Consider the following 14,515-nt stretch of genomic DNA (forward strand, 5'->3'; position numbering starts at 1 on the left):
CATGGGGTACTGTAGCAGGCCACATACTATAAAAACTCGATTTCGTTCAGTTTGTTTCTCTAATTATATATTACTCCGTATTTATTTTATTTATTATTATTATTATTATTATTATTATTATTATTATTATTATTATTATTATTATTATTATTATTATTATTATTATTAAGATTAATATTATTATTAATCTTATTATTATTAATATTATTAATTAGTATTATACATAAAATACTACGACGAGGTCTTGAGCGTGTCACTTTCAAAATGGTTTTCAAACGGGATAGAACTAATTAAGAGCTAAATTGGCTAAAGGTATGGGTCATAATTATTACGGGGAGCCCGTATGGCCCAATGATCTTTTAAACCTAGTGTTTATCATCTCCGTTACTTCTACGTACTATCCTACAATATTGAATCTCAATATTGATACATAAGCACTCATATTTTATCTTTTATATATTAATTGTGTATCCATGTCTAGTGCTCGATTATATATTTATACATACGTGTATGCTAAATTTCGTCGTTAAACAGTTTATAATAGATCACGAATTAAATACATATATTACTGGTAAAAGGTATATGATATACGTGTTTTTGGAAAGCTGGTGAAAAATCAATAACTTTTCATTTAGATATCGAATAGTTTCGATGAACGGATTAAAAGATATGATCAACTGAATTATAATTGACGTTAATTGGAATTGCTTTTGAATCTGCAATTAATATTTAAACAACTTGTTTGTAAGATTGATAAATTGGATTTTTGAGTATTACCAACCGAGTAAATGAATCCTTATATAAGGTACATCTCGTTTTGTTAAACTATTGTCAAAATTGACTTTTTGAAATAACTTTTGATAACTATTGTATGTCGATCTCGAGCATTAGGATTGTGATATACTATGACCTGACCTAGCTTGATAGACATTTATTGACCAACATATGTTCTCTAGGTTGAGATCTACGGTTATTTGGTAATCCGAGTTTCGGTCACATTTTGGTGAACGACTTTATATATGCTGCTAAGGTGAGTTTCATTTGCTCCCTTTTTAATTGCTTTTGCAATCTATATTTTTAGGTTGAGAATACATGCACTTTATTTTAAACGCAATGGATACAAGTACATACTAAATTCTACACTGAGTTTGAACCGAAAATCCCTTAGCTTTGGTAACTAGTAACTGCCATTTATAAGAACTGGTGGGCGCGAGTAGTAGTATATGGATCCATAGGGCTTGATATCCCCGTCCGAGCTAGAGCACTAGCCTTTTAACTGACGTATGCTATTTGAGAAGCGTACACGTTGGTTTGCGTGTATTATTAAGATGATTATACAAAGGGTACAAATTATATATACGTTAAGTTTAGTTACCAGGGTGCTCAATTTCGTAGAATATTTTGATAAACGTTTCTGGATTGAACAACTGAAATCTTGTGATCCACCTTTATATACAGATTATGCGCAACATTAAAACTATGAACTCACCAACCTTTGTGTTGACACTTGTTAGCATGTTTATTCTCAGGTTCCCTAGAAGTCTTCCGCTGTTTACTTATATGTTAGACAAGCTATGTGCATGGAGTCATACATGGCATATTTTTTAAGGAAACGTTGCATTCACCAAATCATCACCATGTATCTTATTTTGACTGCATTATCAACGAAAGTATTATTGTAAATTATTATATTACGGTGATTGTCTATATGTAGAAATCATCAGATGTCGAAAACCTTTGATTTAAATATTCATTTATGGTGTGCCTTTTCTAAAGAATGCAATGTTTACAAAACGTATCATATAGAGGTCAAATACCTCGCAATGAAATCGATGAATGACGTGTTCGTCCATATAGATTTGGAGCGATCGTCACACATCTGTTGCATCAACATACTAGTCATAGATTTCATCTTCATATGTGGCGGCTATGGCCTTTGAACCCTCTTCTACGATAGGTATATTAACCTTAGTAGTGGTCTCCTTCTTCTGATTATGAAATGGGTTATAGAAACCTGGTTGCTTTGGTTTGGTACAGTTTCTCTTGAAATGTCCCAATTCATTACAGTTGAAGCACCTAACTTTGTTCATGTCGAACCCAAACTTAGTGTTCTTGGACACGCCCAAATTCTTATCACCAGTCTTCTGAAGGTACCTCTTTGCCCTGCGAATAACACTCCCCATAGCCCAGAGAATATCCATCTTCTCCATTTCATATTCATCGATCTGATCATAATCCTCTTGTTCCAAATGACTATTACCGATTCGTCCATTCAGTAGATCATTATACGAGTTCACAACCATAGCAACCAACGCTATGTCCTCCTCAACCCCTTGAATAGTACGCAAACGAATGTTCTCAGTCTGCAAGACCTCGGTGGTCTCATTCTTGCAAGATGTAGTATTTGGGAGAACACTTAGTGGAGCTGGAGTGACGCTCGTTGATGTCTGCTTCTGAGTGTTAGAAGTGAAAGCCATCTGTAGAGGTGCATGTTTCTTGGCTGTCGAATTGATTGCTGGAGCTTTGTAAACAACTAGATTTTTTATTACTTCTAATCTCTTCAACCTCTCCTGCAGATCTAGTTCCTTTGCTTGAAGCTTTGTTACAAAACTACTGAACGAGTTTTCATAGATTGCACAAGTCTTCTCAATCTCTTGTACAATAGGATCCCATTTAATAGGTAACCCCTCATGAAAGCACTGGACGATTTTCTTATTTGGAAAAGTAATATCAGATCGTCTCATCTCGGTCATCAAATGTCGAAACCTAGCAACAGCAGCGTCCAAGGATTCATCAGGCTGAACAGCAGAATTCTTCCACTCCTTCTTGAGAACTTTACCTTTTGTTTTCCGATATTCAGCACTTCCCTCAACACCACTCTCAATGGCATTCCACATTGAATAAGCTGTCAGATGAGTCTCTAATTGATGAAATATATCCTTTGTAAGAGCCTGAGTTAGATGACTGTAGGTTTTGCATTCTAAGTTATAGTCCTCTCTTTCAATAGCATTTAGCTCCATGGGAGTCTTTGGTTCACCATGATCCTTAAGTGGGAATGTATATTCAACTTTCAAGAAGTTGTACAGACATGAATCTATCCCATTTAACGAGATCAAGAACCTAGGTTTCTATTCAGCAAAGTCATCAAGTGATTCTAGCCTAGGTACCCGATATGCACTACCTATCTCATCCTCTATCTTAAGCAAGTGATGTAAACCCAATGATGAAGAACCAACTAGAGCTGATTCCATTTCTGAACCATCAAAACTGATCAGACATTGTAACCGTACGGTTGCAATACATGGTTGCAGACAAGAGCACGGTTGCAATGCACGGTTACAGAAAATAACACGGATGCAAGGTTCACACGGTTGAACAATTACGGTTGCAGAAAGCACGGTTTCAAAGTGTAACCGGGTGGTTGAGGTTGTAACCGGACGGGTACAGACTGTATCCGTACGGTTTCAGATTAATACGGTTGTAAAAGAACGTTTAGAAGAAACATGGATGTAGGTTTGTATCCGTGCGGCTGTAGTAACTGGATGGTGTATCCGTACGGTTGCAGTGTGTAACCGTGCGGTTGTGTTCTTGATTGGATCTGGGCAGAGAACAGCCCGAAAAATAGGGTTTTGGGTTGGATGGGATCTAGCACTCAATCTGGATCAAAAAGTTTAAGTTTTTCACGTTCAAAACATTAAAACCGACCTTAATAACGTTTTAGATTAACAAAAACATGATCAAACACGTGAAAGTTTTAAGATTTATGGATTTTTCAACAAAACCCCAAAAACCCAAAACTTGACCAAACAAATTCAACGATTTTGACAAAAACCGATCGTTCAATCACGTACACAAGCTCTGATACCACTTGTAGGATCGTGTAAGCAGGATTAAACGACCTAATCTACCATATCGAGTGCGGAAAATCTCGATATAGGGTTTTATACTCAAAACATACAAATATACTTTGATCTTTAGATATAGAACGACTTTAGGGTGTTAAAGATCGACCTAGATGAATACTAGATGACCAGAGAATCGGTTTGGACGTTATAGTGTGGCTAGGATCGTTAACCTAATCATGAAACCGAAGTTCTCTATAGCGTGTGCAACCGTACGGTTTTACCCCTGCAACCGTCCGGTTTCACTGTGTATCCGTACGGATGTATACTGCATCCGTACAGTTTCATTCCACAGGAGAATATTAGACGTTTACGCATTCCAACTGGATCGTAATGAACCTGGGGACTAAATGCACCAACAATAGAAATATAAACCTAACCAGATATTAGTTATACATCAAAACTTGTTGCCCCTTGATTATTGTTGTACCGGGGCCGCTGCCCCTTAAAAGATATATGAAATTAAATTAACATAACTATCAACCATTTTGAACTCTAATTTCACTAGTTTGAGCGTGTAGGATTTGATCCATTATGGTGGTTATTCTACCTAAGATTTTAGTTGAAGAAATTTTTTGCAACTTTTTGCTCCATGGAATTTTACCCTCTGAATGTTCGCTGCTTCTATTACTTACACGTCATATTCTCTCTATAAATACGTACCATTCATATATATATTTGTTTAGTTTCAATAATTAATATCGATCCATCCATCCATCTATACATTTCAAAAACTAATGAGTTAATATTTCAAGGTGATGATCATGTACCAATTAATTTACAAATTTTCAGTTGTTTGTGTTATATTCATATCAATATTACAATTATGTCATTCTAATGATGAACAAAATACACCAGAAGACTTTGTGAACGCTCATAATAAGTTCAGAGAAGAGGTGGGTGTGGGGCCCATGACATGGTGTCCATCAATAGCTAAATTTGCGGAGTACTACGCTAATCAAAGGAAGAACGATTGTGCAGTTGAACACTCAGGTACCGATAAATATGGCGAGAACATCGCAATGGGTTATGGGGGCTTCTCAGCTGAGCACGCGGTCAAGTTGTGGGTGAATCAGAAGCTTAATTACGATTACAAGGCGAACAGTTGTGCGATGTTCAAGGCGTGTGGATATTATACGCAAGTGGTTTGGAAAAACTCGACCAAACTTGGGTGTGCTAGGGTCAAGTGCTTAAATGGTGCACGCTTTATTACGTGCAATTATGACCCCAAAGGGAACGTACCCAAAGAGAAACCATATTAAGTTTAATAGTATTCTTTATTTTACCCAAAAAAAAAAAAAAAAAAAAAAATCCATATTAGGATCATATTGATCGACATATGGGTGAAGTGGTTCGTTCCAACGATTGATTGAATATGTATATATATTATGTTCTATTCTGACTTTGATGGTGGTGTTTAATTTGGATTAATATTTATGTTGTTTAAGTCACGATAATTGAAAAATAAAAGGAACACTAGTTTAATACCCGCGAATTCGCGGGATTAAGAAAGTAAAATTTTAATAACAATGTATTTTAATGGGATGGTGTAATAAAATAATTCCACTAAGTAGGTTTAAACTAATTTGTTGTTGAATATTTCAAGTCACGACATTTCAATATCACAAATACTCCATGGTGACATTTGATTGTATGTTTTACGATTCCGCTACAAAACAAATTATCTTCCAAACCCATTTGGGTTACGGACAAATTTAGAAACAAAAATAAGAAGCAACATCCATTACCTATCACAAAACATATTTTACCTCATCATGCTACATTGTTGATGGAATCCATAAAAATGTCACTTTGTTCATTTTACCTAGAGAAACACAAACATAACCCTTTTAATTCTTTGTTGCTATATATCGTACCCATTGTTACAAAGTTTAATTCTTTGTTGCTGTATATCTACCCACTGAGGAGTACAAAACAAAACATGGAGTATTTTGCTAAATATCATGAAATACTACACAATTTATAATAATAATAATAGTAGTAGTGATTATAATTGTGATGAAGCTAAAAATGATGCAAGCAATCCAAAAGAGTTTAAATCACTATTTTCATGAAGCTAAAAGTGATTCAAGCAATCTAAAAGAGTTTAAATCACTATTTTCTAAGTGGGAGATAGATCTTACAAATGTGAAAGTCACAAATCAAACTAAAAATGAAAGTCATAGATGTTAACATATAATGACAACAAGAAGGGTAATTTGGATAATGGGTACAAAAAGGGTCCTTTTAGTGTAGTCAAGATGTTCTTTTTGTAACTTACTTTTATGATCCATTCATTGTTATGACGAAGGATCAAGTTATATTATGATATGATTCTCTTTTCACCGAAAAAAATACAAAGACTTCTCTGCCTATCATTAAGCTTTCTTAAATTTACCAAAACTGAAGTAGATCATTATGAAAGTTAATTATTTAATTTTGAGTAACTTGCGGGCATAGCCCAACGGTTCTCCCCATGTACTTTGTGTCATGGGATAAGGAGAGGTCATGGGTTCGATCCTTAGGGATGATATGATTTTCTTTAAACCAATTGAACACCAATAATGGTGGTATATATTGACCCTATAGGGAGGTTTTACCGGATTCGTTCACGGACCCTACCCGGAACCACTGCCCGAATGGATGTGTTCCCGGGTACCGTCGATCGGGTTCGGGTTTCCGCCCGAACGTGTGTGTTACGTGCAAATGATGAGGGTCGTTGAAAGAAATGATCTACTGATGCCAAAAAATCGCCGTTCAAAAAAAATTATTTATTTTTGAGTCTCGCAAATTGCAATTAACTAACTTTCACGTTTAACATGTCAATCAATGTTAATTAATTATAATTATTTCAACTTGAATTAATTATTTCAATTTGAATTAATTATTTCAATTTGAAACCATAATGCTCATTTAATCACCTTCTAATTGTAAATCCAAACATCCCTTAATTAAAATAATCTAAAACCGGATGAATCGAATGGATTAATTTATGAAGTTACGTATATTTTTCATTTTACTAAATATAACAAAGGGTATTGAATCATATGTCATAAATCATTATTATTATCAGATTTTAATTACTATGAAGGCTTAGAAATTGACAACTACTATAATGCAACAAAAATTCATTAGTTTTTAAGCAATAATAAAACACGTATACAACCCATTTGATCCTTTCATCAGCGTCAAATAAGAACCCAAAATCATGATTGTGAAATCGTAATTAGCCCACAAATAGGGAAACCGTTAAGTTGGACTCAAGTGAAACTTCTTAATTTGAACAGATTCTTCTTTCCAGCTCATACATATTTAACTTTTAATTCAAAGATGTATGTCTGAAATATGTATTGTCCACTAACTGTTATCCTGCTCGACTAAAACCCAAACTACATCTCTATCAAATTACGGGTTTAGTACACCATAAACCATCAAACATAATCTAGACATAATTGTTGTATTAAGTGCAATTGCGTAAAAAAAAATGAATGTGCCTCAAACCAATAGGATGATAACATATATAGATCCATGAACAGCCTTAGATTCGTTACAACAACAGATCACATCAGTCTCTCAGACTATACCATCAACTAAAACCGTAATATAATTCTATTCTCTTATTGATTATACAGTGAGGCCCTGTGGTGCACCAGCCACAGGTGCCTTAGGCGTAGCTTTCTCGACCATAATAGCCTGAGTGGTCAGGACCATTCCAGCAACCGAAGCCGAATTCTGCAGGGCGTATCTTGTCACCTTTGCAGGGTAAATCACCCCAGCCTATAGCAAATTCTGAAACTTATCATTCATTGCGTTGTATCTCATTTCTCATTCGCTTGCCTTTACCTTTTCTACAACTACCTCACCTTCAACTCCAGCATTTTGCGCTATCAACGATGCCGGTGCCACCAGTGCCTGCAAGAATTCAAAGTTAGAAACAAACTATCAAAGTAAGTACAGTACCGCTTAATGTTATACCTTTTGTATGATGTCAGCACCTAGTCGTTCATGTGCATCATCAAGCTTATCCTAGATGGCAGGAACAAAAGTCAAAAGATGGACTAACGCAGCACCTCCTCCAGGTACAATTCCTTCCTCGATAGCAACAAACGTTGCATTTTTAGCATCCTCGATACGAAGCTTACGGTCCTCCAACTCGGTTTCGGTTGCGGCACTGACTTTAATAACAACAACACCCCAGACAACTTGGTGATTCGTTCTGAAAGTTTCTCAGTGCGTTTCTGACAACTCCTTTTTGATCTGGTTAATCCTAGACAGTATCTTGTCCTTCGATGCAGCATCAACGATGATTGTTGTCGAGTCCCTGCTGATTGTAATCTTCCTGGCTGTACCAAGCCGTTCGACTGACGTGTTTTCAATTAACAAACCCAAGTCACTGGCTTGGTATTCGGCACCTATTACAAACCATAACAGACCCATAATCAAAAACAGATTTACTGAAAGATCAGACACAAACATATAATAATAAATAAGCAATAATCATTTACCCGTCACGATGGCAATATCTTGAAGAAGGGCTTTCCGTCTCTCATCAAAACCAGGTGCTTTAATTTATTGGCAGCAACGTTAATCAAGGACACCACACGACTTGTAAATGAAAAGAATAGCCTAAGCTTCTCCGTTAACATCTTCAGCGATAATTAGCAGTGGTGCTCTCAATGGTGCTCTCAACTGAGTAGTTTTTTCGAGCAACGGGATTATGTCCTTAATAGAAGATATCTTTTGGTAAGTGACCAACACTCTTGCATTCTCAAATTCAACTAATAGTTTCTCAGAGTTCGTAACAAATTGTGGGGAAATATATCCTCTACCAATCTGCAACACAAAATTTTAAGCATCACTCCATTAATATGCAACATCATAATGATAAGTTGATAAATAATAAAGAACAAAAAAAACATACCTCCATTCCTTCTTCAACATCAATAGTTGTCTCAAAAAACGATGACGATTCAATTGATAACACACCATCAGATCCAACCTTATCGATAGCATCAGCAGAGTATGAATTTGACGATTTTGAAGAGAAAAAAAAAGAAGAATCATTTTTTTTTAAAAATCAATAACTCTTAAGGTTATCAATTACTGAGTATCAATTTCGTCCAAAATAAGAATATGTCTGTCTAAAATCATGCCATTACAACTTTAAATTTTATATCTATATCTAATTCGGATCAAATAATAGCAAAGAATTCAAATATATAATTTATTTGAATATAGCTACAATTGAATTAAAAAATAAAGATCACATATGCTACCTTATACAATAGATTTAAAAATGAAGATCAAGTATACCTCAATAACCTATCTGCACGGTGACAATTCTTCAATCATGACACGTTCTTTCTGACATATAGTAGTGAGACTTATGCCGACCTTCTACAATAGATTGAATCTGTGCAAATTCCTTATATACAAACGTTTAATCGCATGAGAATCATGATCGATTTGAATATAATTGATAATTGTGTTTAGGGTTTCATGAAGTGAAGGATGTATACTGAAAGAACGAATGGGTTTTTTATTGAAGGTGTGGAGGTTAATTGACTGGTAGCTGTTGTAGTATACTAAAAAATATGAGGGTATCTTAGTCATTTTAATGGATGATTAGCTAATCTAATTCTTTTGTTAGCTAATACCCCAAATGAATGGTTGTGATTAAAACTTAGGAATGATCATATGGTCATAAAGGAGTTAGCTTATTTAATTAGGAGAGATAATGATTCTCTTTTAATGTTTAAAAGAGATTTGCGATAGTTATTAATGTCTTATACTCCGTATTTTTCTGTTGGAGTAGTGATATTTGTTGGTAGAAAATAAGGTACCGAAACCTGAAATTTTAACATATTACTAGAAATAAAAAATAGAATCATCGTTAATTATAAACAGAATTCTGCAATAGACTCAAATCATGAGTAATTATTAGGAAAAATCATTGTTGAGAATCTGATCAGTAAAAAATATTTTAGTTAAGTGTGAGTCTGAGAGTGAGAGACTTAGTAATCACAGACTCTGGTGCGTTATGAAAAATACAAACTCTTATCATAATTCATGAATTGCAGCAATGATGACTTGATCAATAATGCGTGAAGATATTTGAAGATACGAATGAAGAGATTCCATCTAAGCGAATATCTTTGAATTCTGGTAGAAGATTTGAAATGATACAATTTTTTTTTGTTTCCTCTATTATTGAATCGTTAGTTACGAAATAGATCTTTAGATTTTGGGGGATGCTTCATGGAATCCCAAGTCTATATATAGGAGATGCATGTTTACATTTCAAATCGTCTATCATTTTCTTTGTAATATTGACTATTGTTATAATAACAATAGTGTATTTCCTTTATCGTGTATTTTAATTATTCCGCACTTGATGTTGTTTATATCTTGTTTAATTAAATACATAAGTTCTAGGTCGCTTAATTGGAATTAACAATAACATGAAATCGAACTTTGATATAATTTCATTAAAGATCTGTGAAGTAAAAGATAACAAATCTTACAGTAAAATGTTGAAGCTTTCCATTTACTTACCCTCCTAGTTTTGCTCCTAAGTGAGACATTGTATCACTTGCAAAGTCACTTCCATCTTTACACAAAGTAACTAATTTTGAGATTCGATACATCATTCATCTTTCTTTAATGGTTCTGAACAGATAGTTCGTTATAAATCTCTCGTCAAGGGCCATAAAACCACTAAGAGTGTGTTTGAGACTTTGAGTGACAAATTTATGGTATATTTTAGTAACCTTATTTTTTTATAAGTTTAAACATGTTTTTTTCCTTCATAAACTCAATCTAATAACATTGTTTGAGTGATAAAATTTCTAAAGCTTATGAAAAAATAAGCACTGAAAAATAAGATAGTTGAAAGTTGAAACTATTTTAAAACATAAACTTATAACAAATGAAATTAGAAATTACATATATACCCGTAATCAGTGGCGATTCTATGATCGAAATTCAATGGGGTCCCATACAATATGAGTGATACCTTGTAAAAAATTTGCCTAATGAATGACTATTTACTTCCATATAAATCACTAATATTGAAAATTTATGGGGTCCTATCTGTAAATTTAGTGGTGTCCTATATAATTTTAGTAGTATTTTATACAGAAAAATATTTAACTAATGGGGTCCTTTGACCCCACTCCACTCTAAATGGAGTCGCCACTGCCCGTAATATGATTATTTATCATATCTTTTTATCGTCCTTATTAAAATTTACAGTTATAAACTTTCAAGAACCCGTCTTCCGGCCGAGTGGCTCGCGCTCACCCCAATACCTTATGTATTGGGTGGGTAGAGGTCATGCGATCGATCTTTGGGGTCTACCGGAAGGAGTCCTAATGAGAGGTTTTACCGTTCCGCTTTTAGGAACCCGGCCTGGTCTACATGCTCGTATGGATTAATGGATCGTCTGGTGTCTGCCTCAAAACGCGTGTGTGCGTGAAAAAATGATCGGGTGAATAGTTTTTATCCCCGTTAGTGATTCCAAACCTTGTCTTAAAAAAATGTTATAAACTTCCTACTCAACTATTTTATCAAAGACATATAAAAGATAATAACTTCTAATTTTCAGCTTTAAACATAAGCTATAGGTACTCTCCACTGTAAACTATAACTCTAATTACTTTCGTCAAACACGCTCTAATTTTTTATCATTATGTATGATCCCTAGAGTTGATAATAAAGACACATTTTGTTATTTCCATTTATTACTTATTATAAATATAAATTATAAATACATCAAAATTAATGTATATAAAAATAATCAATGAACGGTTTTGTTGTATTTTCTAAATATAAATTTGCCGAATGTTTTGGAATTAAGAGTGGTTGTGTTTTTATCAAAGTTTAAGGTTGAGTAGAATAGTTCAAAAACGTTTTGCTCCATGAGTATTTCCTCTTTAGTTTCCTGTTATTCTTGCTCACTTTTTGCACTTCACTTTCACATTTACTACCCTATAAATACCCATTTCAAAACACATACAACAACACAATAATCAACATGGGTCATTGGTGTAGCATTTCATTTTTTCTTTTTTTATCCATCGCAATTCTTAATCTTTGTGACGCACACGGTCCAGGAAACTGTCAAGAAGACTATGTTCAGGTCCATAATTGTATCCGAAAAGTATTAAACTTGCCTTGTTTGAAATACGATCCTGCATTGGAGAAATCCGCACAAGAATGGGCTGATCAGAGGAAAGATTGTGCATTGATACACTCTACTGGTCCTGTTGGTGAAAATATGGCTTATGGACCAGAACTGAATATTACATATGCTGTACAATTGTGGCTTGATGAAAGATTGGACTACAAATACTCTACAAACGAGTGTTTACAAATGTGCGGTCATTATACTCAAATCGTGTGGAAAAATACGGAACGTGTTGGATGCGCTAGGAGTTTATGTGACCGTAAAGATGGTGGATGGACTTATTATACCGTTGTTTGTCAATATGACCCTCCTGGAAATGTTGTTGGCCAGTGGCCTTATTAGGTTTCATTTTGTTGGTTTACTTTAATTGTCATGTTATTTGTTCTAGCTGCAAGGTTTTTATTTGGTCATGTAAGCAACTCTAAAAGGGTGATTGTGTAATAGGTTTAATCCTATAAGTCAATTGGGTAGAAGCTTAACAGAGTTGATTAATAATTCGGTCCATAAGAAAAAGAATAAAAGTTCAGTGAGCATTTATTGGTTAGAACTTATTTTACTTATCAATTATATTTAATGTAAACTTCTTTTTACTAGTAATGTTATTGTTAATTCACTAAGATTTGTAGTATATGATTCATTGTTCAACTTAAGAAAAATAACATATACTGTAGTATATTCTAGACAGTGAAACACCACTCTTAAAAATTAAAAGATCAAATAAGTATTTAATCGATTGGATGAACCCATCAACCACGAAAAATGTGTATATAGATGACTTCATGTACGTAATGCGTGTAATACATTGTAGGTATGACGTTCTAACAAAGAAAAAAACAATTGAAATATAAATTTATACCATATCCCTGAAAAATTACGTTTATCACAACTCGAGATATAATTTTGATAAATAATACTTCCCCCGTCCCAAAATAATTGTCATGTTGTTCTTTTCAAACTCAATTTATTAAGTTGACTTTAAATATTTATTGGTGTATGCTATAGAATATTTAATGAAATTTATATCAATAGATTCATTTTCGAATGTGTTTTCATTTGTAATAACTTTCATTCGAAATTATATAACATAAAGAAAGATATTTAAAGTCAAAGTTGAAGAGAAAAAACTGAAAAAGTCAAAACAGGACAATTATTTTGGGACGGAGGGAGTAACAAGTTAAGTTCGTTAAAAAACTTTACAGCCTTATGGGGCTAGAAATTTATGAGAGATTAGAATACATTTATAAATTTATACCGGCCACCCCGGGATTCCCGGATGACCGCGCCACCACGGACCACCAGCCCCCCCGGACCCCAGGCCAACCTGGATCACCCCCCCCCCCCCCCCCCGGACCAACGAACATCCACCGGATAACTGAACCACCTGACCACACCGGATCAGCGGACCATCGAGTCACCACTGGATATTGTTAATTAATATTTATTAGTAATAAATATAATTTCGCGAATTCCCCGGATGTTAGCATACCGCGGTGTTCATGGACTTAATCTCTGCCCCCTGTCTCTTTAAACATGGGTTACGCGATTTTCCTCTCATATTTTGACCGCGAGACCGGCAGATGATCGGTTTACCCCATTTTTAAATGAGAATAAATAAATTAATGAGTTAAATGATGATTTATAATAGTTATTTTATACATAAAAGCTATATTCTTGAAAAAATAATGATAATAAAAGTAAAATGTACAATAAAATTGAAAAGAAGGTATGAACAAATTAAGTGATCCTTCTTTTTCGGTCACTAATATTTGCGATTGTTTTCTCGATCTCTACACTAAAAGTTATTTTTTGAACCATTTTATTAGGACTGTAAATAAGTTATAAATATGTCAAGCTACTCGAGTTCGACTCATTAAAAAATTGATTCGAGCCGAGCTTAAATGCCAGAACATGATCTCGAACTTAAAGCAAGACTCATTTAATGTACGTACACGTACACGTATATTAATTAAATGAGAGTGAAAGTGAGTATTCCGACGAGTGACTAATCGAATGTAGGTACAACGTGCTCGAGGTACTCGAAAGTCTTGATTGATTGGATGAAGAAGATGAAGCCGAGAATTCTCGTCCTTAACATAAAAGACGCGGTTAGAAAGAGACCGTATAGGGGTCGGGAAACGTTTGTAAAACGGCTAGTTTTTCGAGACACCGACTGTAAGACCTGAATATTTATTGTACATAAGAGTAAATATGATGTACATAGAGTGTGTGAAGTGTAGTGTAAATGAAAGGCTAAAAAATGATCTGACATGTGGCGCGCCGCGCAAGGATGAGGGCGCGCACCGCGCACAGCTTCTGCGACAGATTTTTGCTTTTTAAAATAGAGTTAAATGAGGGGCATTCTTGTCTTTTCACTAGAGGCCGGGTTAGGGTCACTTATGGCCAGATTTGAGGTGGTTGAAACACA

The 14,515-nt window shown here is 34.5% G+C and overlaps 2 protein-coding genes and 1 pseudogene across 2 annotated transcripts; 2 read left to right on the forward strand and 1 right to left on the reverse strand.

The window, feature by feature from the left end:
- Positions 1–4,666: 4,666 nt before the first annotated feature.
- Positions 4,667–5,164, forward strand: LOC139842739 (pathogenesis-related protein PR-1 type-like). Its single transcript, XM_071832849.1, has one exon. It carries the CDS (start codon positions 4,667–4,669, stop codon positions 5,162–5,164), a length of 498 nt encoding a protein of 165 aa, XP_071688950.1.
- Positions 5,165–7,526: 2,362 nt separating this feature from the next.
- On the reverse strand, positions 7,527–10,549 carry LOC139842740 (ruBisCO large subunit-binding protein subunit alpha, chloroplastic-like; annotated as a pseudogene).
- Positions 10,550–11,937: 1,388 nt separating this feature from the next.
- LOC139845521 (pathogenesis-related protein 1-like) lies at positions 11,938–12,432 on the forward strand. The gene has a single exon (XM_071835773.1). It carries the CDS (start codon positions 11,938–11,940, stop codon positions 12,430–12,432), a length of 495 nt encoding a protein of 164 aa, XP_071691874.1.
- Positions 12,433–14,515: the final 2,083 nt, after the last annotated feature.

This window comes from Rutidosis leptorrhynchoides, chromosome 4, assembly GCF_046630445.1.
Source record: "Rutidosis leptorrhynchoides isolate AG116_Rl617_1_P2 chromosome 4, CSIRO_AGI_Rlap_v1, whole genome shotgun sequence".
Classification (NCBI taxonomy): domain Eukaryota; kingdom Viridiplantae; phylum Streptophyta; class Magnoliopsida; order Asterales; family Asteraceae; genus Rutidosis; species Rutidosis leptorrhynchoides.